Source organism: Hydra viridissima, unplaced genomic scaffold (assembly GCF_058129835.1).
Source record: "Hydra viridissima isolate aposymbiotic clone 2 unplaced genomic scaffold, HvirCarnegie_v1 scaffold_3, whole genome shotgun sequence".
Classification (NCBI taxonomy): domain Eukaryota; kingdom Metazoa; phylum Cnidaria; class Hydrozoa; order Anthoathecata; family Hydridae; genus Hydra; species Hydra viridissima.
Genome location: NW_028324302.1, coordinates 11,693,992 through 11,720,894, shown reverse-complemented (window position 1 = coordinate 11,720,894; position 26,903 = coordinate 11,693,992). Strand labels below are relative to the sequence as shown.

General features: G+C 29.5%; 3 protein-coding genes, 1 long non-coding RNA gene and 1 pseudogene across 4 annotated transcripts; 2 read left to right on the top strand and 3 right to left on the bottom strand.

Moving 5' to 3' along the window:
* Positions 1–12,258: 12,258 nt before the first annotated feature.
* Positions 12,259–14,682, bottom strand: LOC145180638 (akirin-1-like). The gene is made up of 4 exons (XM_090083478.1): positions 14,320–14,682; positions 13,447–13,770; positions 13,290–13,361; positions 12,259–12,599 (listed from the first exon to the last, which is right to left on the bottom strand). The coding sequence occupies exons 1-4, from the start codon at positions 14,489–14,491 to the stop codon at positions 12,589–12,591; spliced, it is 579 nt and encodes a 192-aa protein (XP_089939604.1). The 5' UTR covers positions 14,492–14,682; the 3' UTR covers positions 12,259–12,588.
* Positions 14,683–15,964: 1,282 nt separating this feature from the next.
* Positions 15,965–17,555, top strand: LOC149891018 (uncharacterized). Its single transcript, XM_090082532.1, has 2 exons — positions 15,965–16,304; positions 16,655–17,555. Exons 1-2 carry the CDS (start codon positions 16,288–16,290, stop codon positions 17,553–17,555), a joined length of 918 nt encoding a protein of 305 aa, XP_089938658.1. The 5' UTR covers positions 15,965–16,287.
* A 52-nt stretch (positions 17,556–17,607) lies between these two features.
* Positions 17,608–20,908, top strand: LOC149891017 (uncharacterized). The gene is made up of 2 exons (XM_090082530.1): positions 17,608–20,691; positions 20,770–20,908. The coding sequence occupies exons 1-2, from the start codon at positions 17,608–17,610 to the stop codon at positions 20,839–20,841; spliced, it is 3,156 nt and encodes a 1,051-aa protein (XP_089938656.1). The 3' UTR covers positions 20,842–20,908.
* A 1,311-nt stretch (positions 20,909–22,219) lies between these two features.
* On the bottom strand, positions 22,220–24,131 carry LOC145194767 (uncharacterized; annotated as a pseudogene).
* A 1,624-nt stretch (positions 24,132–25,755) lies between these two features.
* LOC149891016 (uncharacterized) lies at positions 25,756–26,903 on the bottom strand. Its single transcript, XR_016451204.1, has 2 exons — positions 26,849–26,903; positions 25,756–26,682 (listed from the first exon to the last, which is right to left on the bottom strand). It is a non-coding gene; the product is annotated as an uncharacterized LOC149891016 (long non-coding RNA).

Below are 26,903 nucleotides of genomic sequence, written 5' to 3'. Positions count from 1 at the left end.
ATCGGAGAACTTTGAAATCCACCTACTTCAGGAGACTGATGTGAAAAAAAGCTTTGTGCAATATCAATTAAAGTATCATCAAGCCAACAAGATAGATGTTTTAAAACATCTATGCACAGCTTGACTGACTGCGCTGGTAATGTTGAATAAAAATTATTATCAAAATTGCAGGACAAACTAATCTTTTGGATTTAGATACACTTGAGTCAGTTAGAGAAGTTGGATGCTTTCTCTTGCTGGATTTTTTATAAAATTATTTTTAAATCATCTTTTTCAATTAATTGTTTAGTCATTTTAATCATGCTCTTTTAAAATCAATTGGGTGGACAATGCTTGATTTTCTGATAAATAAGGCTTTATAAATAATACAATTTACCATCTAAAGTATGTAAAAATTTAGATTTAATTCAATGATAATAATTATTTATTCAACAAAGTATAATGTAATGTTTACATACCACATAGTTTGAATTTTTTGCATACCTTAAAAAAAATTTAAGCTCTGATTTGTAATATTTCATTCTTACATCAGAGAGATATTGTTTAACATCTTCAACAGAATAGTTATGAACAGGCATTTTTCAAATTAAATTCTTGACTTGTAAATTAGAAATTTAAGTAACTTTGAAGATTTACCTAACGGAACAAGGCTACTTATTTAACGATAGATTTCACCTACCTAATGGAAACTTAACATCATATCTGCGCATGCTTATCGCATGCGCAGAGCTATCTGTCTACTTTTTTAACGGGCTACTTATTTTGGGTAAAGTGACCAAATCCGATCCAGTGACCAAATTTCAGCCACATTTTAAATTTAATATTTCTGTCTTGGTTTCTGCTTTATGTTTGTAAATCCGAATTTTTTGAGACTGGTATGAACTCAGCCAATAAAAAACCAACATTATTTTAGTTGGCGGGTGTTTATAATAGAAGTATTATAATAACAAATACTTATCTCAAAAAAGTACTAGTTTAGATTTAAAAGATTATGTAAGCATCCAGTTTGAAGCTTATAAACATTAAATATTTATTACTTAACGAAATGGTAATTATTTTAAACTATAAATATATTTCTTAAAAAGACAATTTTAGTTTTATAATTATGCTGAGTCATTTCTATAGATTGTATTTCTGAATTAAATGCACCTGGTAGAAAGACCTAAATCCGGCCAGGTTTTATACCTTATTCCGGCCAAGACCGAAATTAGGTACACGAGTGTCTAAAAGTTACTCATACTTGTAAGATATTTATATTATTAGATTTTGTTCTTTTAATATAACTACTTTATGTTATATTTATATCCTAAAAGTTATCAATCTTAAATATATGGACTTATTTAGTTAAATATTTATGTAATATTTTTCAAATATGAGGACGAAGACTTAAAAATAAACAAAAGTCTAAATAATTGAATATATATTGTTTCATGTAGATTATTGCTGATAAATTATATTATATGAGAAAATAATCTTTAATTGAAAATTTTGATAATTTATAATATAAAGTTTTCATTTTAGAATGGCTGATAATAAAAAAAAATTTCATAATAAGAAACAATGTCTTCCAACTCGAGGTAAATATTTGAAATATAAAGAGGAAGTGTTACTTGAAGCTATAAACAGTGTTATTACTTCACCTAAAATGTCAGTTAGAGCTGCTGCTAAATTTTTTAAAGTACCCCAAGCAACTTTGCAGAGCAGGATAAAAGGAAAAATTGAGATTGGTTCAAAAGCAGGAAGAAAAAGTTTAATGCCACTTGATCTTGAAAAAAAGTTACTTGATTTTGCAGACAACAGAGCTAGGATGGGCATTGGTTTTGGTAAAGAACAATTCATGGTATATGCTGGCAAGCTTGCCAGAAAATATGGATATTCTTTTAAGAATGGAAAACCATCTAATAAATGGTGAAGACTACTAAACAACCGACATTACAAAAAAGTAACTCTTTGACAACCAGAATCAACAGCATCAGTTCGTCATCAATATATGAATCCGATAAAGGTGGCAAATTATTTTACTGCACTTAAAGAAGTCATTAAAGACTGTCAGCCTGAAGTAATATGGAACATGGATGAGACAGGGCTGCAGCTAGAGTTTAAGGCACACAAAATTGTTGCTGCAAAAGGTACTAAATATTTACATATGAGAACCAGTGGAAATTGAGAAATGATTACTTTAATTGTTTGTGTGAATGCAGCAGGAAGAGCCTTACCACCTCATGTGATTCCAAAAGGGAAAACAGTAAAACCCCTTTAAAGTTTTCAAGTTCTAGATGCCCCTGAAGGAACCAACTGGAGTCCAAGTGAATCTGGTTGGACTAAACAAGGGATTGCAAAACTATGGTTTGAGCTTACATTTTTAAAAAACATTGGACCACAACGTCCACAAGTTTTAATTTTGGATGGCCATGATTCCCACAATTTCGTGGAGTTAATAGATATGGCCATACAAAACCAAATTGAAATTGTTGAATTACCTGCTCATATACAAGCAATTGGCTTCAACCTTGCGATCGAACTGTATTTAAGCCATTCAAAGTTTCATATAATAAAGCAGCCCAGGATATGATGTCTAATCACCCTGGGGTTATAATAAACAAGGCCAATTTCACAGGACTTTTAACCAAGGCCTGGAATAAAAGTATGACAAAAGCCAATATTGAATCTGGCTTTAAATCATGTGGAATCTTTCCATATAATCCTTCAATTATTCCAGCTGAAGCTTACTTGCCAAACTATGTGTATTCTGAAGACAGGTTAGTGACTTATCTCTTTGATTAAATTAAAACAATTGATAATACAACAAAGTTGAGCAGATTAATCAAACAACAGACAGCACAAAAATACTTTTACTGGATATTGAGTTGGAACAACATATAGTTACCAACCCAAGATTTGCTATAGCAAATAATCATGACTATTTAGCTGAACCAATAACCGTAGTAGAAATTCCAGAACATAGAAGTGGTGGTTTAGTGGAACTAAGTATGAAAACTGTAAAACTAAAAGCTGCAAGTAATAAAGCTGCATTTACTAGTAAGTTTGAAGACAGCTTTAGGATGATGTCTGACTCTGAAATTGAACAGCCTATTGATCAGTATGAAATTGATTTTACAGTTTCAACTCCTTTAACTTCTGATTTTGTAAAAACTCGATCTTTTGCCCCAAATTTCCCTTTTAAAAATTCATCTTATCCAGGAGATGGAGATAATGATATTTTGCCATATTTAGATGCAAATTTTACAAAAAGCAAAAAAGCTAAGTATGCAGACAAGTTTTTTGTGCTTACTTCTAAGGAAGCATATGAGTCACAATTAAAGCAGGTACAAAAAAAAGCTCAAAATGAAATGGAAAAAGAAATGCGTAAATTGAAAAGACTACAAAACTTAAAAATAAAGGAAGCAAAGATATTGTCAAAAGATAATCCTAGAAAAAAACCTTCGCTATAAAAATGAACCAATAAAAGTATAAAAAAACAATGTGTAATTTGATTATGTTGTTATGAATTTTTGTTCTTATTGCTTAAAAAAGTCTTTTATATAGTTCACTGAATTCTTTTTTTTTTTTTAACATAAATATTATATTCTATGCAAATCTTTTAAAACAGCAGGTCAGATTATTACATTGACTTAAATTATCCTGATTTACACATAATAGGTTCTTATTTAAAATATTAAACCTAGTTTTATGTTTGGTTTTTATTTGCATTTTAAAAAAAAATTTCCTTTTATTTATTACCAACATGTAAACGTTTTTTTTCTCTTGCCCTTGGACAAGGTGGTGCAACTCATCTCCTGAAAACATATTTTTTTACAAGTTAAGGCATCCTTACTAAGTTTAGGCAAGTTTATTTATTGATTAATGCTTAGTATTAAGTTAAGCAATCATTTTCTAATTGATGTTTAAGAACATGTTCATTTTAAATTTAACCTAAATAAACTTTAAGTAAATCCAATTTTGCTAAAACTGTTTTACTTATTGTTTATCTGTCAACCGGCTAATTTGTGGATTTAAAAAAGTTATTGATACAATATTTAGTAATACAATTAATTTTTAAATATTTTAAATGCCAACCCATAAAAGTATTGGTAAAAAGCTTGTCTTTGATATTGGCTGTAATTAGGTTCATTCCGCATACGCCTGGCTGAAATTTGGTCATAGTGGCTGTATTTTGGTCTAATTTATATACTTTTTGTTATCGTTGTTTTTTCAAACAATTTTCATTTACAATAAATGCTGTAATTATATCCTAAATGCTGAAAGATTTATCTTTCTAGAAATGCATAGTTTTCATATAGACCTTCTTGTTAATATGTCTGTAGAAACTATTTTGTAAAGATGCGGCTGGAATTTGGTCACTTTACCCTAACGTGACACCGGTGTCACGTTAAATAAGTAGCCCGTTAAAAAAGTAGACAAATAGCTCTGCGCATGCGATAAGCATGCGCAGATATGATGGTAAGTTTCCATTAGGTAGGTGAAATCTATCGTTAAATAAGTAGCCTTGTTCCGTTAGGTAAATGTCATGTTAAATAAGTGCTCGTTAAATAAGTAGAAAAACAGTCCTGAGCATGCGCAAACATACTATAACTCTCAAAATAAGGATCCTAAACCATAACATTAAAAAAGAAGCTGAGATTTTAAACGTAGGAAATGGTGGTCTATGACTATTCTGTTGCTGATGTTAAGCAATATCTTTGTGATGGGAAAATTAAGGAAGTTTTAAGTTTGAAACAGCGTAAATCATTTCTTAAATATGCAAAGAATTTTCAATTTTTTGGTATGTATTGACTTTTAGAAGAATATCGGCTTTTAACTTTAAGTTTACTTGGAGATAAGTTATTGCAGATATAATATACATAAATATTCTATATAAATGCTATGACTTATATATTATTTAAAAAAATCTATTTTTAATTTGAAATTCAGCCATAACCTGTACTGTTTGATTTAAAATGTGGCACATTTGATTTATATCCGTTTAATCCTTCTCTTTGAGATGGAATTTTGTTCTATGTAAACGCTTGTCATAAGCTACAAGTTCTTTCAACAGATGAAGAAAAGAGACTTGCTTTTAGAGATGTGCATAACTCTAATCATGGTGCCCATGTTGGTCTTAATAACACCAGATTAAAGCTAAAAAGTGCTTTTTACTGGCTAGGTAAGAGTATTTGAGTTTGTTTTTCACTAAATATTCTCTTAAATTAATCACTTTTTTTTACATTAAAAAAGACTTTTAACATGGTTATTTTTAGTTTTATTGTAAAGAGAATACAATTTCTAGAGTTATATACTTATACTTTTTATAATGTAATGTAGGTATGGTTAATGATATTACCAAATGGGTAAAAGAATGTGACAAATGTCAGAGGATGGAGAAAATTAAAACTTGTGCTCCAGAACTGAAGCCTATCAAGGTTAATGATATATGGGAAATTTTAGGTATTGACCTTATTGGTCCCCTTCCACTTACAACACAAGGTAACAAATATATTTTAACTGTTACTGACCTTTGGAGTAAGTATGTTGAAGCTTTTTCAATACCAGAAAAGTCTGCTTCTTTTGTTTCTAAATGCCTTACTACTTTGTTTTATCGATTTGGTCCTCCAAAAAAGATTATTTCAGACCAAGGTAGAGAGTTTGTAAATCACTTAAATGAATTTTTATTTTCTACCTTTAATATTAAGCATTTAATAACCTCTGCTTATCATCCACAAACGAATGGACAAGATGAAAGAACGAATCAGACTATTAAGAGAGCTCTATCAAAAGTAGCCAATGAAACCCAGGATAATTGGGATACTTTATTAGAGCCAGTCTTGTTTGGTCTCCGTACATGTGTACAATCTTCTACTAAGTACACACCATTTTTTTTAATGTTTGGCAGAGAAGCACGTCTTTTTTCAACTTTAGCTCTTAATGATAGTAGTTCTAATTTTATTGGTGATAATATTTCCATTTTGAAAGGTAATGCAACTGAAGACCAAATTCAAGAAAGAATGGATTCTTGTATTTCAGTTCATGCTATAGTAGAGCAGAATATTTGTATTGCACAAAAAAAAAATGCAAAAGTACTATGATAAAAAACAATTGAAAGGTTTCAAATCATTTAATTTTAAAGTAGGTGACAAGGTTTTAGTAAGGAATTACAAAAAGATTGGTCGTAAAGGTAGCCGTATGGAGCACAATTGGCTTGGGCCTGCTACAATTAATGATTTTAAACCAACTGGTGCTGTTGTGTCCGTTAATGGTAAAATTTGGAAGTCAGCTGTAGCTTTACCCAATATGAAGCCGTACTTAGAAGAAAATCAAGGTTTGATCTATACAGATATTTTAAAAGAGCATAGTTACTGTTTGCAAAATACTGATTCGATATATATAAATGAAGAATCCTATAAAGAAAATTCTAGTTGCTCTTCCACAGCATTAGGTAAAAGAACACATGCAAAACATACATCTATAATAAGGTATGATTTAGGGAGAAAGAAAATAAAAGTTAATGAAGTGAGAAAATCTTCCTCTTCTAGTAATTATAACAGTAACAAAATGTTAGTTGTTGCTGAAGAGAAGCCAGTTGATTTTGTTTTAAAAAGTGTTGAATCAGATTTTGAAGATATCGTTAAAAAAAGTGAATGTAGAAGATCAGAGTTTACTAAAGTTTATCATGCAGTTTCTGTTGCCAGTAACTTTTATTCTAAGTTGTCAGCACAGGCTAAAGCTGAGGCTCTAAATATTTTAAAAAACCCATCTGGCTGGCTAGATGATACCTTAATTGATATTGCACATAGTTTACTTTCATTTCAGTTTCCTAAAATATCCGGGTTTCAAAGTTCATGTATTTTTAGTTCTTTTAATTCAGTTAGTTATATTCATTCAGAAAGTTATCTTTTTGTGCAAATAGTTAATGTTAGAAAATCACACTGGGTACTTTTAAGTAATGTCTCCTCTGATGTTGGTTCAAATTCAAATTGTGTCCAGTACTACGATTCACTTTTTAATAGTTTAAATAAAGATGATGTGCCATTATCAGTGCACACAGTTGCACGTTCCTACTTGAATTGTAAAACAAGCAACTACTTAACTGTGGAAGTGATGAATTGTCAAACACAAAACAATGGAAATGATTGTGGTCTTTTTGCAATTGCAAATGCAACAGCTTTATGCAATGGTATTGATCCAAGTTTAGTTTTATGGAGACATAATGAAATGAGGCAACATTACCTGAAATGTATTGAGAATGGTAAATTAGAGATGTTTCCTTTTGTTACTGTGTTAGACAGTCATGAAAGGTGTGCTTTTTCTTTTGACTGTAATTCTTTTTGTATGTGCAGACAAGAGAATAATAATTGATTGTCATTTGAATTTTTCTTGTTATGCATTTATAATCATAAATGGGAATTGAAGATAATTTTATGTATTATTTCTGCTGGTATTGTGTTTAATTAGAAATCTTGTAGAGACATAGGAATGTTTCGTCAGTATTATTTAGTATAAGCTTTAACATTCAAGTTCAGTTGATACTATCAATGTCTTTTAGATTTTTAAATATACAGGGGTTAGTCAAAATACTACGAACACTAGCTTTAAAAGAGCAAAATGTTCAAAATTAAAATTTTTTTTTGGCTTTTTAGTTAATTATTCATGTACTTTATCATGTTGCTCTAAAATTTTTATTTTTTTTTTCAGATTAAGAAATAAATAAATAAAAAACTTATTGACGGACTTTTAGTCAAATTTCAAAAGAGGACACTTTTTGGTGCACGTATGGCAGGCGCTAGTGTTACAGAAATAACAGAGTTGTTTGGAGTTTTAAGAAGCACTGTATCGAGAGTAATGTCTGCATTTGCATTTGAACAGGAAGGAAAAAACATCTAAGCAATTTAAATTTTAGAGTTTTGATTGACTACTTTTCAATTTTCTGTACTTATGTATAAATATGACAGAAAAAAAGCGTCATCCTAATCCTCGAGCAAGAATTGCGCTTTGTTCAATATTCTGGAAAAATTTATTTTGAGTAACGTTCTTAGCACGAGCTGACTTTACTGAGCTCTTTTTGTACTGAGATGGATATATAAATATTTATATATATACCCAATTGCTTTACATAAAAGATTGGAAATAAATGTTTAGTATTAACTGTGTAGTTTCTTCAACATCGTTTTAATTTAAAGCATTTTACAGCGAAAGAAAGAGTTATGAATTTAGGTCAAATTATTTTTTTTTTTTTTAGGTGACATCGCTGTCGACTGAAACCCGTGTGTTTTACAAAGCTCAGTTTTCTGCAGTAAATGAATTAATTTTATTTCTCCTGAACTGTTTCTGCAAAAATATCAGAATAATTCTACGCGAAATCGCTCATTGGTATTAACACCAATCTAAAGTTTAAGTTCTCATTTATCTGCGTATCTGTACATCTATTTATATAATTTAAATTGAATTCTCATTTAACGTTCAAAAAGCGTAAAGTAGTCGGAAAATCTTCTTTCAAGAAATTTAAGCATGAACTCGTAAAATTTCTTGTAGAAGAACGAGCTAAGTTTAACGGAGAATTTATATTAAAACTATAAGCTAAAAAGTAAAACATCAAATAATGGCTTCTGATAACAAAAAATATCGCATGCACTGTTTAATTTTTTCCAAACTTAAATGGCTGCTTGTTTGTTGATACAACGCATGCGCACAAAGTTCAATTAGTCTACTTTTTTAACGAACTACTTATTTAACGCATATAGACGTTAAAAAAGTAGCCGTAATATGACGCATGCGTAGATGGCTCGCTTGTCTACTTTTTTAACGAGCTACTTATTTAACGTGACATCAGGGGCCAATGCTATAAACATAAAAAACGAAGTTTTTTCCGTAAAACACGAAGTTTTTACCGTAAAAAGCGAAGAAAAAAAAAGTCCATTGCTATAAACATTCAAAAAATTCCGTTTTTAAGATAAAAACTTCGTTTTTAAATCCAATGCTATAAACGAACAAGGGAATCGCCTTTTCAGATAAAAAATGCGTTTTTTCGAAAAAAAACTTCAGATAGATTTTTGATCTCAATTTTAGATATTTTCTTCGTGATTTTTGGCGGCCATTGCTGGAACAACGTTAGCGCTTCAAAATCATTGAACATTCTTTGTTTGTGTTTTTATGCAGATATTTTATAGATAAAGCTTAAAAGGATTTTGGTAACTTCATAATAAACTAATTACTTAAAATCTGCATTTAATCGATTATTCAGTTCCTTGTTGTGCTTCGTTAACAATGCATGCATGAATTTAAAATTCCATACTTATTTATGAAGGTTTTCGATAGTAATTCTGGTTAAACAAATTTTTCATAGTGTTTGACTAAAGAAAAGTATAAAGAGTTGATAAATATGCCATATAATACACAAATACACAACAAAATAATACACAAATACACAACAAAATAAAATGCTGTTTAAAGAACTTAAAATGTTACTAGCAATAAAGATCAGAGAAAACAAAGAGGTTCTTCTTGGGAAGCTTAGTATGTTTTAATTAGCAAACTATTTAAATAAAAATATGTATTGCTACATTATATTTTATATATGTATATATATATATATTTACAAATGTCATAGTATAAGTATGTAATATATAGTATATATTAACATAATATAAGTATGTAATCAATCAATCATATTTCTAAATAAAGATTTTACATTCGAGTTTATATACAAATAGTTATAAACTAATGTAAAGTAAGCTACTAACAGTGCTAATGATATATAACAAGGGTAATAATAATGGCAATTTAATCATTCTATTCAAAAACAGCAGAGATATATTACAGTATATAAAATTAACAGTGATAACATGATGTAATGTATAGTATATATCAATTTTATATATATCTAAATATATATATATATATGTAAATATATATATACTTCCAATAGTTTTATTAACTTAATACACTAACATTGAAAATAGCTTCTCCTACACTGTATAATACGATAAATTGTGTTGGTAAAGATTCCATGACAGTCTCTGAGAACATGAAAAAAAACATTTGTGCCAATAAAATGAAGAAATGCTTAGTATAATGTTGCAAATTGCTTAGTATAATGTTGCAAATCATCTTTAAGCCTAGTTTCTAAAAAATCTAATACAGCTCTTGGGACTCGATACTGCTCTCGAAAAACGTTGTCAGAAACATCTTCGTTAAAAAAGCGACCATTAAACTAAAATGATATTGAAAAACAAAACAAAAATATAATTTCTGCGCCTATTTAGTTTGATTTCTGATTTTGTTCGATAAAAAATCATTATATATATATATATATATATATATATATATATATATATATATATATATATATATATATATATATATATATATATATATATATATAGTAATTTTAAGTAATGTTTTAAACACCAACCTCTCGAGGCAATCGGTGGCGAAGCTAATTTTCTGCAACTTCGAAATCTAAGTCTTCGCCCGAAAAAATTAAATTCATGTTCCTACTTTAATTTTACACAGCTTTTTTAAACACCAAATACTAGAATGTAAAAATATTCATAAAAGTAGAATAGACAGCACAGCATACTTAATGACTAATAAAATTCATTAATTAGGCCTAATAAATAAAAATTACAATAAAAATTACTATTATATAACCACTATGTATCACGGATAAAAAAGTTCGTGAATTTTAGTGACGTATACGTTTTATGCTTTATAGCAATGGCCGAAAAAAATACAAACAGCGATAAATTCTTCGAGATTACGAACTTTTTTTCGTACGTGAAAAATTGCGTTTTTACGAAAGATTTTTTTTCTCGAAAAAAACTTCGAATTGTTTATAGCATTGGCCCCAGGTTGTTTCACAAAATTATTGTTGCTCGTGTTCGACCGGTTCGGACCGTACGAACACGGGCGAACAGAAAAACGTCAATCACTCCGAACATCTCTAATGATTCTACGCACAGACGTTTTTTTTTTAATTTTGATCAATTCATCTTTTGGCTTTAATAAGTCATTTTGTAAATTATTTACAGTGAAATTATTTTGTTTGCAGTTAAATCTTTCTGTTGTTATTTTTAACTGCTAAAAATCGAGGTCTGACTTTTGCGCTTTGTTTCACTGTTTTATAATAGTAAATTAAGAATAAAAGGTTTTTTTAATATTCAATAACAAAAAAAAAATGTATAATAATTTTTTAAATAAGTTACATAAAAGTAAAATTCATTTTTTTTTTTTTTTTTAGTTTGATAAAGTTTCATATTTTTATGGAATCCACAATTCATGTTTAAAAAAAAATCAATGCAAAACGTGTAATATAAGTATGAGCGTGTAAACGTGTATATGTAATGTAAGTGTGTAAACGTGTAGTATGAGCGTGTAAACGTGTATTATACGTATGAGATTGTGTTCAAAATAATATATTCGGTATAACACATACATTACATACATAAAGTTCGTAAAAGTCGAAAGAAATAAGACTCTAAGAATTAAAGATCAAGAGCTAAAACTTCAAAAGTAACAAATAAAATTTGTCACTTAAATGTAAATAAAATATAAAATAGAATATTAAGGCAGACAAGCAAACAAATTAGGCTGATTTCTTTTTCAATCTTTTCAATCATATCTTTTTCAATCAACTTTATCTTTTTATTCTGAGTTACTCATATCTCAATAGCATCAAGCACGATTCAGACATACGTTATTGGAAACCACATTAAAAAATATAAAATCTTGTCCACCATATCTAATTTTATAAGATTATCAAGAGCAAGTAATTTTTTATTAGTATACATTTTGAAATTCTTCTGGGAAATATATGAAATTTATTTTTCCTTTATATGTAAGATAAACAAGGTTATAAAAAGTATCTGTCAAAAATATGACAAATATTTGGCATATATTTTACTATTTTACAACCAAAAAAACGTCAGTGGACGAGCTTAATAAATGAGCTTAACAGATGAGCTTAGTAGGTGAGCATCTGCTGTAATTTTTAATGTGGTTTATAATACTAGTTCACTATAAGATACAAGGCTTTGAATCAGTAATGGCAATTTTGCCAGTTTTAACTTTGATTAAAACTCTATAACTCCAAAAATAGATGAAAAGTGGAAGTATTTTTCCTAATATACACAAAATGACATTAATATTGCCATGGTAATACTAAATAACTACATCAGAAAAATCAAGATACTAACAGAATGTTTCAATTGAGGAAAAAAAATTGGCAAACATTCTGAAAATTATCAATTTTAGTAAAAAGAACTATTAAAAAATAAGCTTTCATCTCGAAGTAAAGTCATCCGGGTAAAATGTAAATTACAGAGGACTTAACAAGCAAAATTCCCAAAATTTGTTACAAAACACAAATGAAAATAAATCCTTTAATCAGGAAAAATCAGAAAATAAAATGTTTTATCATTAGTTAAAACACAAAAGCAATAAAACAGCAGAAAGTTTTCAAATTTTATTAAAGTAATTTAAAATAAAATTCAAAAATAAATAAAAACGTTACATTATTCATTCAAGAAAATTTTATGAAATGCAGCAGTATGATACATATCAAACGAGCTATTTACAGACAAACACCAAACTGCCTCATGATACATCTAAAAGGAGAAAAGATAATTTAATTTATTTTTCTCTATAATTTAATCAATTTTTCACATAATTTTAAATAAACTGACATTGTTAATTATTACAAATGTCAAGTGTCAGCTAATAGTTTCAGTAATAATAAAAAGCTAATAGGTATAATAGATTTAGGGACTGAAGGAATTCAAAAGTGGTGTTATATAAAAATCTACATCAAGCAACTGGATTAATGAAGATTTCATCTAATTAACTTAACTCTTTAAATATAATATGCTTGTATAGAACCTATACCAGCCTGGTTAGACCCTAAAGTGCTTTATACAGAATCTGAGTCCTTATAACAATATAAAGTCTATTTTTTAAAAAAAAGTATTTTCAAACTTCTATAAAAAGATGTTCACATTTTCTGTTTCATAATATAAATTTTAATGACACTTTAAAAACAATTAAACAGGATCACTTTGTTTATAAAAGTAAAGAAGCAGCTGACATTCATTGCTGATCCATACAAAAAGATCTATAAAGAATGTCAACTGCAATATATCAAACTCAAAGTGGCAAATATTATTTATTTATATGTAAAAAAATTATTACTTAAACATCTAGTTTCTTTTAGTAAATAGTAAATAAAATAGTAGTAAAAAACTAATAGTTAATAATATTGATGACTGCAAATCAAATAAAAAACTATTAAACAAACTTACAGCTATAAGAAGATTGCTGATACTTTCTCATTATTTGATCTTGTGTAAACTTTAAAAATGACTCATATTGCTCTAAAAAACAAATTGAATTTTACAAATTACTTAAATTTTAAATACCTGTAATGGTTTTGCTAAGTTAAAAATTATAATAAATTACCAGCCAACTTTTCATTAAGCACTTGATCATACTCTTCTCTCAGTTTTTCTTCTCTTTCTTTCCATAATCTTTCACATAATAAAACAACTTGCTTTACTTTGAGTGATGGAGAATCTCTTCCAGTTGGAGACCTTGGAGGGGACATTGATATATTAGATAAAGTTGAGAAAGATCCATTCCAATATGTGTTAGCTGATGATGATGAAGCCATTGAGTGCGCATACTGCTGGAATTGCATAGTACTTGGTAAGGGGGAAGGAGAAACAGGCTTTTTTTTACGTTGATATCGACACCATTCCTCTTGAACATTTTTAGCAAGGTCTTCTAAACATGAACTTGTGTGTATACATACATACATACATACATACATACATACATACATACATACATACATACATACATACATACATACATACATACATTATGTGATATACATGTATAAATATAAATATAATATATATATATATATATATATATATATATATATATATATATATATATATATATATATATATATATATATATATATATGTGTAAATATATGTAAAACATATGTGTATATTACATAATGTATGTATGTATGTATGTATGTATGTATGTATGTATGTATGTATGTATGTATGTATGTATGTATGTATGTATGTATGTATGTATGTATGTATGTGTGTATGTATGTATGTATGTATACATAAACACACACACACACACACACACAAACACACATACAAAAAAACGAAAATATTCAAATGTGTATAACCACTCTCTATACAGATATAAAATACAAGAGCTTGACATTTACTTGTGGCTTTCTTAAATGCTAAAATCCAAGAAATTTAAAATTTTCCTTTTCTTTTTTTTTTTGAGAAGGCTCACCTCTGCTAAGTTTTGGAGTGGCTGATAAGAATGGGGAAGCATTTGACGAAGTTGAAACTGATACAGCAACGGTCCCACATCTTTGTCTTTTGGGAGATGAAGAGTTGAGCTGTTGTGTGCTGGGAGATAAAACGTCAAAGTTATAAGGACGCTTCAAAGCAGCACAAGCCATAGCAATTTTAAATATAAAAGTATATATAAATTATATATAAAACTTTAATATTTTAGATAGGAGTTCAGTCGCTTCGCAACCCCAAATGATCTTTTTATTTCGAATAACTGAGTGTAAAGTTTCATGCAGTCAAATAAAGGCCGTTGGCTATTTGCCTCGAGAGTGCCTCGTACACGCACGCATCTAAGACGCTTAATCTAACGGCAGAGTTTGAGTTTGTCACATTTCGCAAATGACGCGCTTTTTTTTAATTTTTACGTCATATTAATTTTAAGGCCACTGCAACATGAAAATCTACACAGGGCTTTTTGTTACAAACCAAGAAACATACAGCAAATGTTTGTTCGCAGTTAGAATAGTAAAAAAATTTTTAAATTTAGCAACAAAATTCATTTAACATCTATTAACAATTATTGCAACCAGGCCCCTAGAGTTGTAGTAGGGTCTTCGCCAAATAAACATTTTCTTTGTTGAACAATTGAAAGTGAATGACAGCTGATAATATTTATCAATTGTTCCGTAGTCCATTATAAGAAAATTTTGATTCATCAGAGTTACGTTAACTGTTCTGCTGAACCTCTGCCGTTTATCTTAGTTAGGTGGCGTCAATTGTAACTTCATAATTTCATACATTTGTATTTATCTATATCTGTAATTAATACAAATAAAATGCAATAACCAAACAAATAGATACTTAAAAAGTGGTAAAATGTGGTTTAAGAATTACCTCACTATTAGCATAGCACTGTTTGTATCATCATCATCATCATCATCATCATCATCATCATCATCATCATCATCATCATCATCATCATCATCATCATCATCATCATCATCATCATCATCATCATCATCATCATCATCATCATCATCATCATCATCATCATCATCATCATCATCGTCATCATCATCATCACCACCATCATCATCATCGTCATCATCATTATCATCATCATCATCATCATCATCATCATCATCATCATCATCATCATCATCATCATCATCATCATCATCATCCTCTTGGTGTTTTTATGATAGAATGCACTTATCAAGGAAAACTCAGGTTTTTGTTGAAATCTTTTCCAATCAAAAGGATTTTTATTAAAAAAAAAAGATCTCTCAATAAGAGAGAAGAATCTGAGTATGAGATCTTTTAAAAAATATCACACCTGCTTTTAATTTAAAAAGGTTCTCACATTTTATTATTACGAGTAATATCTTAAAAAAAAATAATAAAAAATCTGATTTCTCATTACAAAAGTAGATAACGATGGCTCCGCGCAAAATCGGACTATCTGCAATCTCCGCGGAAAACAAATTTGACAAATATGATTAATTATATATCGTTGAATCGAGAATTTTATGCTGATCAATATCTATATAAGAACTATGACTTGAAAACAATTATTTTTTAAGTTATTTACGTTTGAAAAGTGTTAAAAGTGAATGCCGCGCAAAACTTCATTCGATTTTTTGTTTTCAAAAGAAAATTTTTACTGGGAAAAACTTAATCATTTCTTTTGTTTTCATAACAAAAGTTTTCAATGAAACATTTTGTATGAGTGGATAATTAAGTTTTACTCCGAAAAAAGGTTGCGTCTTATTATATTGAAACTATTATATGGAAAAGTAAAACTTACTAGTTAAACGTTACGTGTAGTAAAAGTTTTTACATTTGAAAAAAAAAAAAGAATGCTGTTTGTGTATTGTGCAAGCTTGGGTTTGACAAAGAAAGTTATGTCAAAGTATATGGAAAAGGTCTCAAAACATTGATTCGATTAAGCGAAGAACGGAGTATGAATGAACTATGCAGGTTAAAATTTGTTTAAATATACAATCTTATAAAAAAGATTTTTCGCGCAGTTTGTTAAACTAATTAATTAAGTTAAATTAATAGTTCATTAATTTTTCGAATCATTTCAAATTAGGGGCTGCCCATTATTTACGTCAACAAAATAGGGAGGAAGTGGGTCTGAACTTTTTTGACAATTGTGACACTGGGGAGGGGGAGGTCAAGTAAAGTTGACATCAACAATGTTTTGTTTTGTTTTTTTCAATTTTATTACTCAAACAACATAAAATTAGGTTAAGTTTTAATTCTAAACTCAATTGTAACGTAGCTATAATTTGAGAAAGATTTTAGCATATTTTTAGTTTTCTTAGAGACGAGTTCCGACAGAACACGCATAATAGTACAACAGTACTAATCCATCATAGCTGCAGAAGAAAGTTTGTGGATAGTCGTAAAGATCAATCATTATCTGTTCCAAGAAAGAAACTACGATCCTCATTTGAAGAGGTATTTGATTGGAAATCAAAATGTTTTCTTTGTACTAAAAAGGTAGATCACAAACATTCCCTGATTTCTAAAGTTGAGACGATACCATTGATTAAAAAAATGATTGAACGTTCATTGAATCGAGAGGATGATTGGGGAAATGCTGTACATTCTCGTTTGATATCTTGTTATGATCTTGTAGCGGAAAAAGCTATTTATCATATTTCGTGTATGAACAACTTCAGGCTTAAAACTAAAAGCGACAACCAACGTGGACGCCCATTAGATCTCATTATGTTTGAAAATTTTGAGAAACTCTGTTTCTGGTTAGAAGAAGAAACTGACTGCGAACTTTATACTCTTTCAGATGTGCACGTTAAAATGAAAGAACTTAGTAATGGTTATCCGTGTTACTCGAAGAAATCTTTAAAACGAAAATTACTTGAACATTATCGTGATCATATTTTTTTTGGAGAACTCTCTGCTCAATCTAATTTAGTTTGTTTCAGAGATATGGCTTCTTTTGTTATATCAAAATTTCAAAAGAAGAAAGATCACACTAAAAATGATATTATTTCTGCTGCTGCAAGTATAATTAAAAGCGAAATCAGAGAAATGAATGTCGATAAATCTGTATATCCGTCACTAAAGGATATGGGTGATATTGAATATGGACTCAAATGGGTTCCAAAGAGTTTACAGCTATTTCTAAGCCATTTAATTTCAGTTAAGCTTCGACAAATTAGTTTAGGACAATGCATTGCTCAAGCTTCGCGACCAAGATAGCACCAATTCCATTTGGAATTGGAGTAGATATCGATAAATCTTTTGGAACAAAATGGCTTGTGGATCACCTTTAAAAGTTTGTGCTGCAGTTAGTAGAGTAAATGCCGCGCAAGAACAAGAGCCGAAATTCCTACATTGGGTCGCTGATAATGTAGATCACAACATTCGAACATTGACCGGAACGGGAAAGTTTCACGGAATGGGTTTAATATCAATATGTTCGTCTTCTAAATGCAATTATGAAAGCATAACACGTTTGAAACACAAGTCTATTAAAAATTTATCTGATATGTCTTTAAAAATAACGCCTTATCACGGATCAAGCTATCAGGATTTATTAAATGTAAGTTTTAAACCAATAAAAGATATTGGATCTGAAGTATTCCGTGCGCCCGAAATGAATCTTGATCTTTGGCATGTAGCATGGTTTTTTAGTTCAAGAAATAATCCTCGCCCAAACTGGTCAGGTTATATGATGCATACTACATCACAATCAAAAACAGTTTATGAAAAAGCATCCATAAAATTTTTACCTATTATTGACTTAAGTTCTTCAGATGAAATATGCATATATTCTACACTATTGTTCATTATTGATGAAGCCAATAAATATAAAATAGTTACTCCCTGCATTACGTTTGATCAGCCATTATGGCAGAAAGCGTTTGGTGTTGTAAAAGATCAGAACCTCAATAAAGTATGTCGACTCGGAGGGTTTCACACAATGATGAGCTTTCTCGGAAGCATTGGAAAACTAATGGCAGGGACTGGCCTGGAAGAAGTTTTAGAACAAGTTTACTCTGAAGATACAGTAAAACATATGCTTAAAGAAAAAGCTGTTGCAAGAGCTTTAAGAGGTCACATGTTGGTCCAGAGTGCATTGATGAGTCATATTATAGACATTTTAGTTGACGAATCAAAACTAGATATATCCGGACTTGAATGCACTTATAAAATCGTAATGCAAAATGGTATGAATGAGGAAGAGTTAATCAGACTTGGTAATACAGATGCTTTCAAAAATATTAAATGTGCCATATTAACCTATACAGAAAAGAAGTCATATGAATCACGCACTGCAAAACTTTGGATCTTGTACATATATTATATTAGGATCATAAAGAAATTTTTAGTTGCAGAGAGAACTTTTAACTGGTACTTGCATCTTCAAACAATCTCAAAAATGCTAAACTTATTTGCCGCATCAGGGCATTCAAACTATGCCAAGTGCTCCAGGTTATATTTGCAAGAAATCCAATACCTTTCAGAAACGAATCCATGGTTACATCAACAAGTTTTAGATGGTCGTCACGCAGTGCGCCGATCTGAAAGGTATTGGGCTGGCCTATCTTCTGATCTTGTAATAGAGCAGACCCTGATGCGGTCTTTAAAATGCAATGGTAGTTTAACTAGAGGTAGAGGATTTGATGAAAATGTACGCAACCTATGGACAATGAGCATCTGTTATTCTGCAAGTATTCATGAAGCAATGCATAAATTATCTGGATTTGACATCGGAGTTACGAAAAGCAATAAAGAAATGGGTATTAAAAGATTAGTATGTGATTATGAACATTGTGAGTTGTTTTATGACTGGTTTTCTGTAAGAAATCCATTCAATACTGTCGATAGAAATCTATATTCATTATCTATGGGTCTTGTGTCAGTCAATGGTGAAGATCTTGTCAATTGTGACGAGGCTGAGAGCATAGGTGTTCGTCTACAAACATTTCTCAACGGCCTTAAGTTCAATGAAGCAAAGTTTAAAAAGAAGAATACATTTTTTTCTTTAGATGTTTTGACCAATAGCGTAAAACTAGACAAACAAACTGATTGTTGTGTCAATCCAACACTCCTTTTTAATAGACTTGCAGCAATTGCAGAAAGAGAGGATGACGTTGAACTATATTTTGATTATGAGCTTACTCATCTCCCACAATCGTTATTTAAAAATAACCTAATGCTGAAAGCAAACAAATCATCTTTGTACAAATTGATTCTTCCTGACGACGAAATTAAAGCAAGTACAAATGTCAGTTTGTGCAAATATGTCCTTGATGGAGGTTCCTTACTCCACAGAGTTCTTTGGAACAAAGGTATGAGGTTTGTAGAAATTGTTGAGACCTACATCAGCTATATAAGAAAAAATTATGCCACCACTTACACTATATTTGATGGTTATGATAAAAAATCTTCAATTAAATCTAATGAACACATCAGAAGAAAATGCAAAGGTTCTTCCCAAAATCTTGTTATAAGAGAAAATAATCAGGTTCCGTACTCACAAGAGCGTTTTCTATCGAATTCACACCACAAGGCACAATTAATTTTACTTTTGTCAGATTACCTTAAACGAGATGGATATAAAGTATATATTTGCAAAGGAGATGCTGACACGAAAATTGTCTATAAATCGTTGGAAGTTGCAAAGGAAATTTCACCATGCATTGTTGTTGCTGATGATACTGATATAGCAGTTATGCTAATGTATCATTGGAAAGATGAATTAAATGAGATTTTTTTTTATCAAGAAAGAAAAAAAAAACTCTGGAGTATTAAAGACGCTCCATCTCGAGTAACGGATTTTAAAGAACATCTGTTATTTGTTCACGCATGGTCAGGATGTCACTCGACATCTTCAATACTGGGAAAAGGAAAACCTAGTTTTTTAAAATTACTGCAAAAATCCAATAATATACAATCAGTATCTGAAATTATTTCGGATTACTGGGCAACCAAAAATTCATATTTTCATAGTATTTTTCTTAGGTATTTAAAATATAAACCAGTGGTTTGTGAAGGAATTATTAAGCCAGAAAAGTTACCACCCACAGACCGTGCTGCTTATTTTCACGGTCTTAGAGTTCACCTACAAGTTGTTGAATGGAAAATGCTAGATGAATCTTTCAACTTGGATCCTAAAGAATGGGGATGGAAGTTAGATAATGGTTGTCTTCTTCCAATACCAACAGACAAAGATGTGGCACCACCCAATATATTAAAAGTGATTCGCTGCGATTGTAAAACTTCGTCAAGAAATATGTGCGGAACTAATATGTATTCTTGCAGGAAAAACGGATTAAAATGCATGACTGCATGCGGTGGCTGTCATGGGCAAGACTGCAGTAATAAAACGGTAAATTTTATTTTTTAAATATACACATAATCTTCTTTAAATATTTTTTTTTGGAATACAAATATTTTGCATTTTTAGGATTTTGAAATTGAAGAAGATTCAAGTGATGAAATTGAAAGCGAGAGAAATTTATTTGATGATTTGTTTTGAGAAAAGTAAGATATCGGACATCTAATTTTAAATAAATTTGCATTCAAGTCTTAAAGTTATTTTAAAAGAATATACTATTTACTGATTTTTTCCCATATAAAATTGCGCACAGACAAAAGTTATATTATTATGTTTTGAAAACAAAAAATATAACATTTTAACGATTTTACACTTTTCAAACGTAAATAACTTAAAAAATAATTGTTTTCAAGTCATAGTTCTTATATAAATATTGATCAGCATAAAATTTTCGATCCAACGATATAAGGTTTATGATATTTTGGTGCTGTCAAAATTGCCCCTTTTTTGTACCCCAAATTGCCCCAAAAGGGATGTTCCTGTAGCGCAATCAACGGGGCTTTTTTTTACGCTCATCCAGAGACTGTTTACTTCCCCTATGCAAAATTTCAGCTTTATACCATTTTTGTCCGGGTTCGACCCTATTTTTCGCTAATTCTCTCCTACTATAAAACAAAATTGGACTATCTGCATTTTTGCCAGATACATTTTTGGACTATCTGCGTTTTTCGGGTGCATAAATTTTTGGTGGTGTTTCTTTAAATACTTGAAGTTTTTTATAAAATTCTACAATTTTTTAAATTATAGCGATTATTTAAACATTTATTAATAGCGATTATTTAAACACAAAACCTTGATCATAACTTGATTAAGTTTGTGAGTAATCAAGTAGTTTTAGTTAAGATAAATATGTTAAAAATAACTTATGTTATTGTTAATAATAACATAGCATATGTAATAAAAAATTGTTATGTTACATACTAATTGCTAAATTCATAATACATACTTTGTCAATTTTATTTAGCCTTGTTGTTGTGACTAATAACTTTAGATCAAATTAAATTCTTGTTATGTTATGTTGCTAAGTGGTCTTTATACACAAGATCTGCATATAAATATATACAGGATGTCTGCCAAATCAGGGAAATGCCAGGGAATTCGGATACCTTCAAAAAAAAAATCAGGGGATTATCATAGAGATTAGGTTAAATTTTAGAAAAATCAGGAAAGATGAGTCTTTATCAAACTTATATAACTTAAATAAGTTGTAGGGGAGAGTATGCACCCATGATCCTAAAAATCTATCTGACCAATTTACTGAATATATGTTTTCACTTTAACCTCTAAATTAACAGTAAATGATAGCAAACTTTATACTTTATTATAAATTAATGATCATTTACTGAGCAAAATATTTAAAATAAATTAAAAATAATAAAAATTAATAACACTCAATTGGGATCAAGGGTGCATACTGGTATGCTCCCTTGATCCTACATATATGCACCCTTGATCCTATTTTTGTATACTTGATCCGAATCCAAATTTATACCGTGAATGTGTAAAAATTGTTTTTAAGTCATTCAAACAATGTCTATATTAAAAACCATTTAACTTTTTATAAATTTTATTACAACTTTGAGCAAAATCAATGAAAGAAAAAAACTAATGCAACGAAAAAAGAAAAATCAATGATAAAAAAATGTTTTCTTTTTACTGAGGCTCTGTTTCCTCAGTTGTTAAAGTAAGAAATTACTTCTTTACAATATCCTTGAGTAGGTTCTAATATATCACTGTCACTGTTATAGCTGTTTAAAATATTATCATTTTTTCTTTCATAATTTTCGACATCAAGTTTTCTTTTTCTTGTCAAGAAGATTTTTTTTTGGCATAAAGCTTTCTGATTTTTTGTCTTTTTAGACTGACTTTTTTTTTTCATTTCCTGAAGTCTATTTAGTTCATTTCGAACAGGAGTATCAGTGAGTATTAGGGTGCACTGACGCTTATGTCTTTTAGAAGACTTTCTTGATCCAGTTTTTGGAAAAGGCTTGATTTTTTCTAAACTTGCTTGATGAGCAATATTAATAGTAACACTGAACAGTTGACTCCCAGGGTCAGTTATTTTTAGAAACTGAGTAGGCAATAAACTAGAAAGTGAGTCTGATGGCAGACTTGACATTGAATGATTAAAGGCTGGGACATGAAATTTAGCAGAAGCTGAATCAACAACATCTTGAAATGAATTAGTAGTGACTGGTTCTGGACGGTCTGTCAAAGATGAAGCCAAAAACTCATCAGAAAATATGTTAGGATTAAAGGGTTCAATTCCTGCCACAGCAAATCCTGCAGAAATGTTAGATGGAGTAAAGGCTTGTGCATAAGCGTTACTTGTAACTGCAGCTATATCATATATGGTCATTGGTCTTGGATTAGATACAACCCAATCATCACAGGCTGCATTGTAATAACGTTTCTGTGGCCCATACACTGACCGATCCAATGGTTGCAGCTTGTGACTACAATGTGGTGGAAAGGATAGCATTGTTATGCCTTTTTTTTTTGCTAAATCTAAACATGAAATTGAAACATGGCTCTCATGATTGTCAAGAAGTAAAAGCACTGGATTAACTGGTGAACATTTCACATTTTGAATAAAATGTTTCATCCATTCTAAAAATGTTGCAGCATTCATCCAGCCAGAAGGATTTGCAACCCCAACACATCCAGGTGGACCACCATTTATCATGCTTCCTTTGAAATGAACTCTTGGAAAAATAAAAAACGGAGGGATTGAGTTTCCTATTGCATTAACTGCACAACAAACTATTACCAACATCCCTCTTTCTGCTGAAGTTATCCTTCCAACTTGCTTGTCTCCTTTACCAGCAATTACTTTGACTGGTTTTTGTACAGTTGTGAGACCTGTCTCATCTACATTATAAATATTTTGTGGTTGAAACTTGAGTCGCAGACGAACCTCTCTTAGATTGGTGAAAAATTCTCCAACTGTATAACGATTAAAAGCAGTTGCTCGTGCCAAGCTGGTAGCTTCTGGATTTCGTAAAGATAATTCTTTCCTGCGTAACATAAAACCATGAAGCCACTGTTTCCCAGCTATTTGTGACCTATTCCACGACTTAGGAATGCGTTTAGAAAGAGTCATTGCAAATTCATATGCCAGTTTTCATGTTGTTTTGGTTGACAAACCATAATGAAGTTTTGAAGCCTTTAAAAGATAGTCTGATAAAGATGTTTCTTCTTCATTGCAAAGATTTGCATTGTAACATAGTTAGGTTTGCAGACTGTATTTGGGTTTGATCGACATTTCCTAACATACCTTTTTATTGTCATTAAATTTATTCCTCTTTCCTTAGATACACGATAAACTGTCTGGCCATCAAGAACTGAATCAACAGCTGCTCGCATTTCATTTTCATTAACTTTACCCCTAGTCAGTCTTTCAGTTTTTCTTTTTTTATGATACACCATGGTAAGCTGTAAATAAAAAAAATTCTGTTAAACTTTATTCTATTCATAAATTGTTGAATTAATTTTTATAAAGATCGTTTTTATAAATACAAACAAACATAAACAAAGATTTTATACACACACATAAATATATATATATATATATATATATATATATATATATATATATATATATATATATATATATATATATATATATATATATATATATATATATATATATATATATGAATACAAAATGATATTATAAGAACAAAAATAAACACAAAATAGCATTTTGCACAAAATAGCACTTTGATCATAGGATCAAAGGTGCATAAAAGCATTAGGATCAAGGGTGCTAACCCGGTCCATTTTCACAAAAATTTCTTTTTTGTCATATTAGATGGTTTTACAACATAACAAAAACAACCATAGAAGAGGTAAATACTTTAGTTACAAAATGGTATAAACAAAATTACTAAACACAAGCAAATGTTAAAGATGTGAGGCTCCTTGTAAAAGTAAAAAAAATACTTTTTGCCGCCAAAATAAAACTTTTTAGAAACAACTTTAACAATGGCCTATTTTCTTACCAAAACACAATAAAATTTGTAGATTCAGTATTTATAACACGATGGCTATCAGCCATTTTTAATAACTTATGTAAGTATAAAGATAACGCTGTAGGATCAAAGGTGCATACGGATCAAGGGTGCAAGTTCTCCCCTATATAGTACACGTAATCTAAAAGTTTATTTGGCAGATAGTTTTATGAACTTCTTTTGATATATTTAATGTGGGTTGTATTACTGTTTATATTTTTGCAGTTGAAGAGCATTTTTCTAAACGATAAGTAGGTAAATATCAGGGAAAAGCCAGGGAAATCCAACTTAAAATATTGGCAGACACCCTGTATATATATATATGTATATATATATATGTATATATATATGTATATATATATATATATATATATATATATATATATATATATATATATATATATATACATATATATATATAAACTATGATAGTGTATTCTATAAATAGAGTGCTCAATGTTCTTAGAGAGCAGAGCAGTAATAAATTAGTAAAAACACTTATCTAATTTTTTCTTCCACAACTTGTTTCACCATCAATAAGTAATCAGGAAGGTTAACAAATTAATCATTAGTTAACATGTTATATATTAACCTTATATATTTATAAACTAGATCGTAACTAACCTAGATCGTAACTATCAAAATTATTGTTATTAACCTATTTTTGTTCATTGACCAATCAAAGTATGTGGAGTTTTCTCTGTTGTCTACTTAAAACCATTCTTTTTTGGAGATGATACTTTACTGAACACAAACTAGTTAAAAACTCATGCATGAGTATTAAACATTATGGTTTCCAACTTTTCTTAAATTTGGTTTATCAATAATTAGGATCAAAATCCAACTGAACCTAAGGTTCAGTTGGATTTGAGCTCTAAACCATTAAACATTGGTTTAATCAGATGTCACCTCAACTGCAGTGATAATCAAAAAATTTTGGTCCAACTATATTTGATAATTTTTACATATCCAAGACTTTGGGATGTAATGATATATAAAAAAGGTTGTAATTTTTTTACTATGATAGTAATAACTATGATACTGTTAAAAATAGCTGTATTTTTTCTATAAAAGGATAATTACAAAATAACAAAAAACTGCTGCTTTAAATAAACATATCCTTAACTTGCACATTGATCTGAATATCAGGCTTTTATTACTTTTACAGTATATCCAATATAATAAATCATCACATTTGTAATCATCAAATACAAAGTGATAAGGAATGTCTACATAAGAATAGCAATGTGCTCTTTCATCAAATACAAAGTGATAAGAAATGTCTACATAAGAATAGCAATGTGCTCTTTCATTTTCAGTATTTAGCTTAAACCATATCACTAGGTGCGTATTATGTTGAGCTGCACAATCTAAAGCCATTTGTTCTGCTCCTTCTCTAAAATACAATAATTGATTTTCAGGTAGATGTTTACCAAATCACAGCACTTTGAAAACACGGAAACAGCAACATATAAACATATGTACCAACTATAAACACAATGAATGTGTTTAAATATGTACATAAGGTTTAATATATACATTATATACATATTTAAACACATTTTTAAAACAATTATATAACACATATTAACACATACACAAACAATAAAAACACTTTACATTATTGTACTACTTTACATTATTGTAAAAACACATTAATAAAACAACTATAAAACACTTACTACCACATACACATACATATCAAAAAAGTATATATGCAAACAATAAACGCGTGCAAACAAAAATTTTAAAAACAATGCGAGGAAATTTAAAAAGATTCAAAATGCATATTTACAAACAATACTCTTTACTTTCTTTTTTTTTTCTTTTCATAAGAACTGTAATCCTCATAATAAAATTTAACCTTTACATACAATAACAGGTGACATGCCATGTCAGTGTTGGCACAAAACTTTATGGAAATAGCATTAGTATAACTTTAAATAACATCCATACCCCTATTTTCCTTCTAAAAAATGAGATAAAAAAAAAAACTGCAAAAAGAAAAACAAACAAAATATAAACAATTTAAAAAATTAAAATCCTTTCTACTTTAAATCCTTTCTACTTTATCTAATAAAAATTTAAATCCTTTCTACTTTGTCTAATTGAAATTTAAATCCTTTCTACTTTACCTAATAAAAATGTATATCTCCTTCAAGTCGGAAAATCACGTGATCAAAGTTCGCG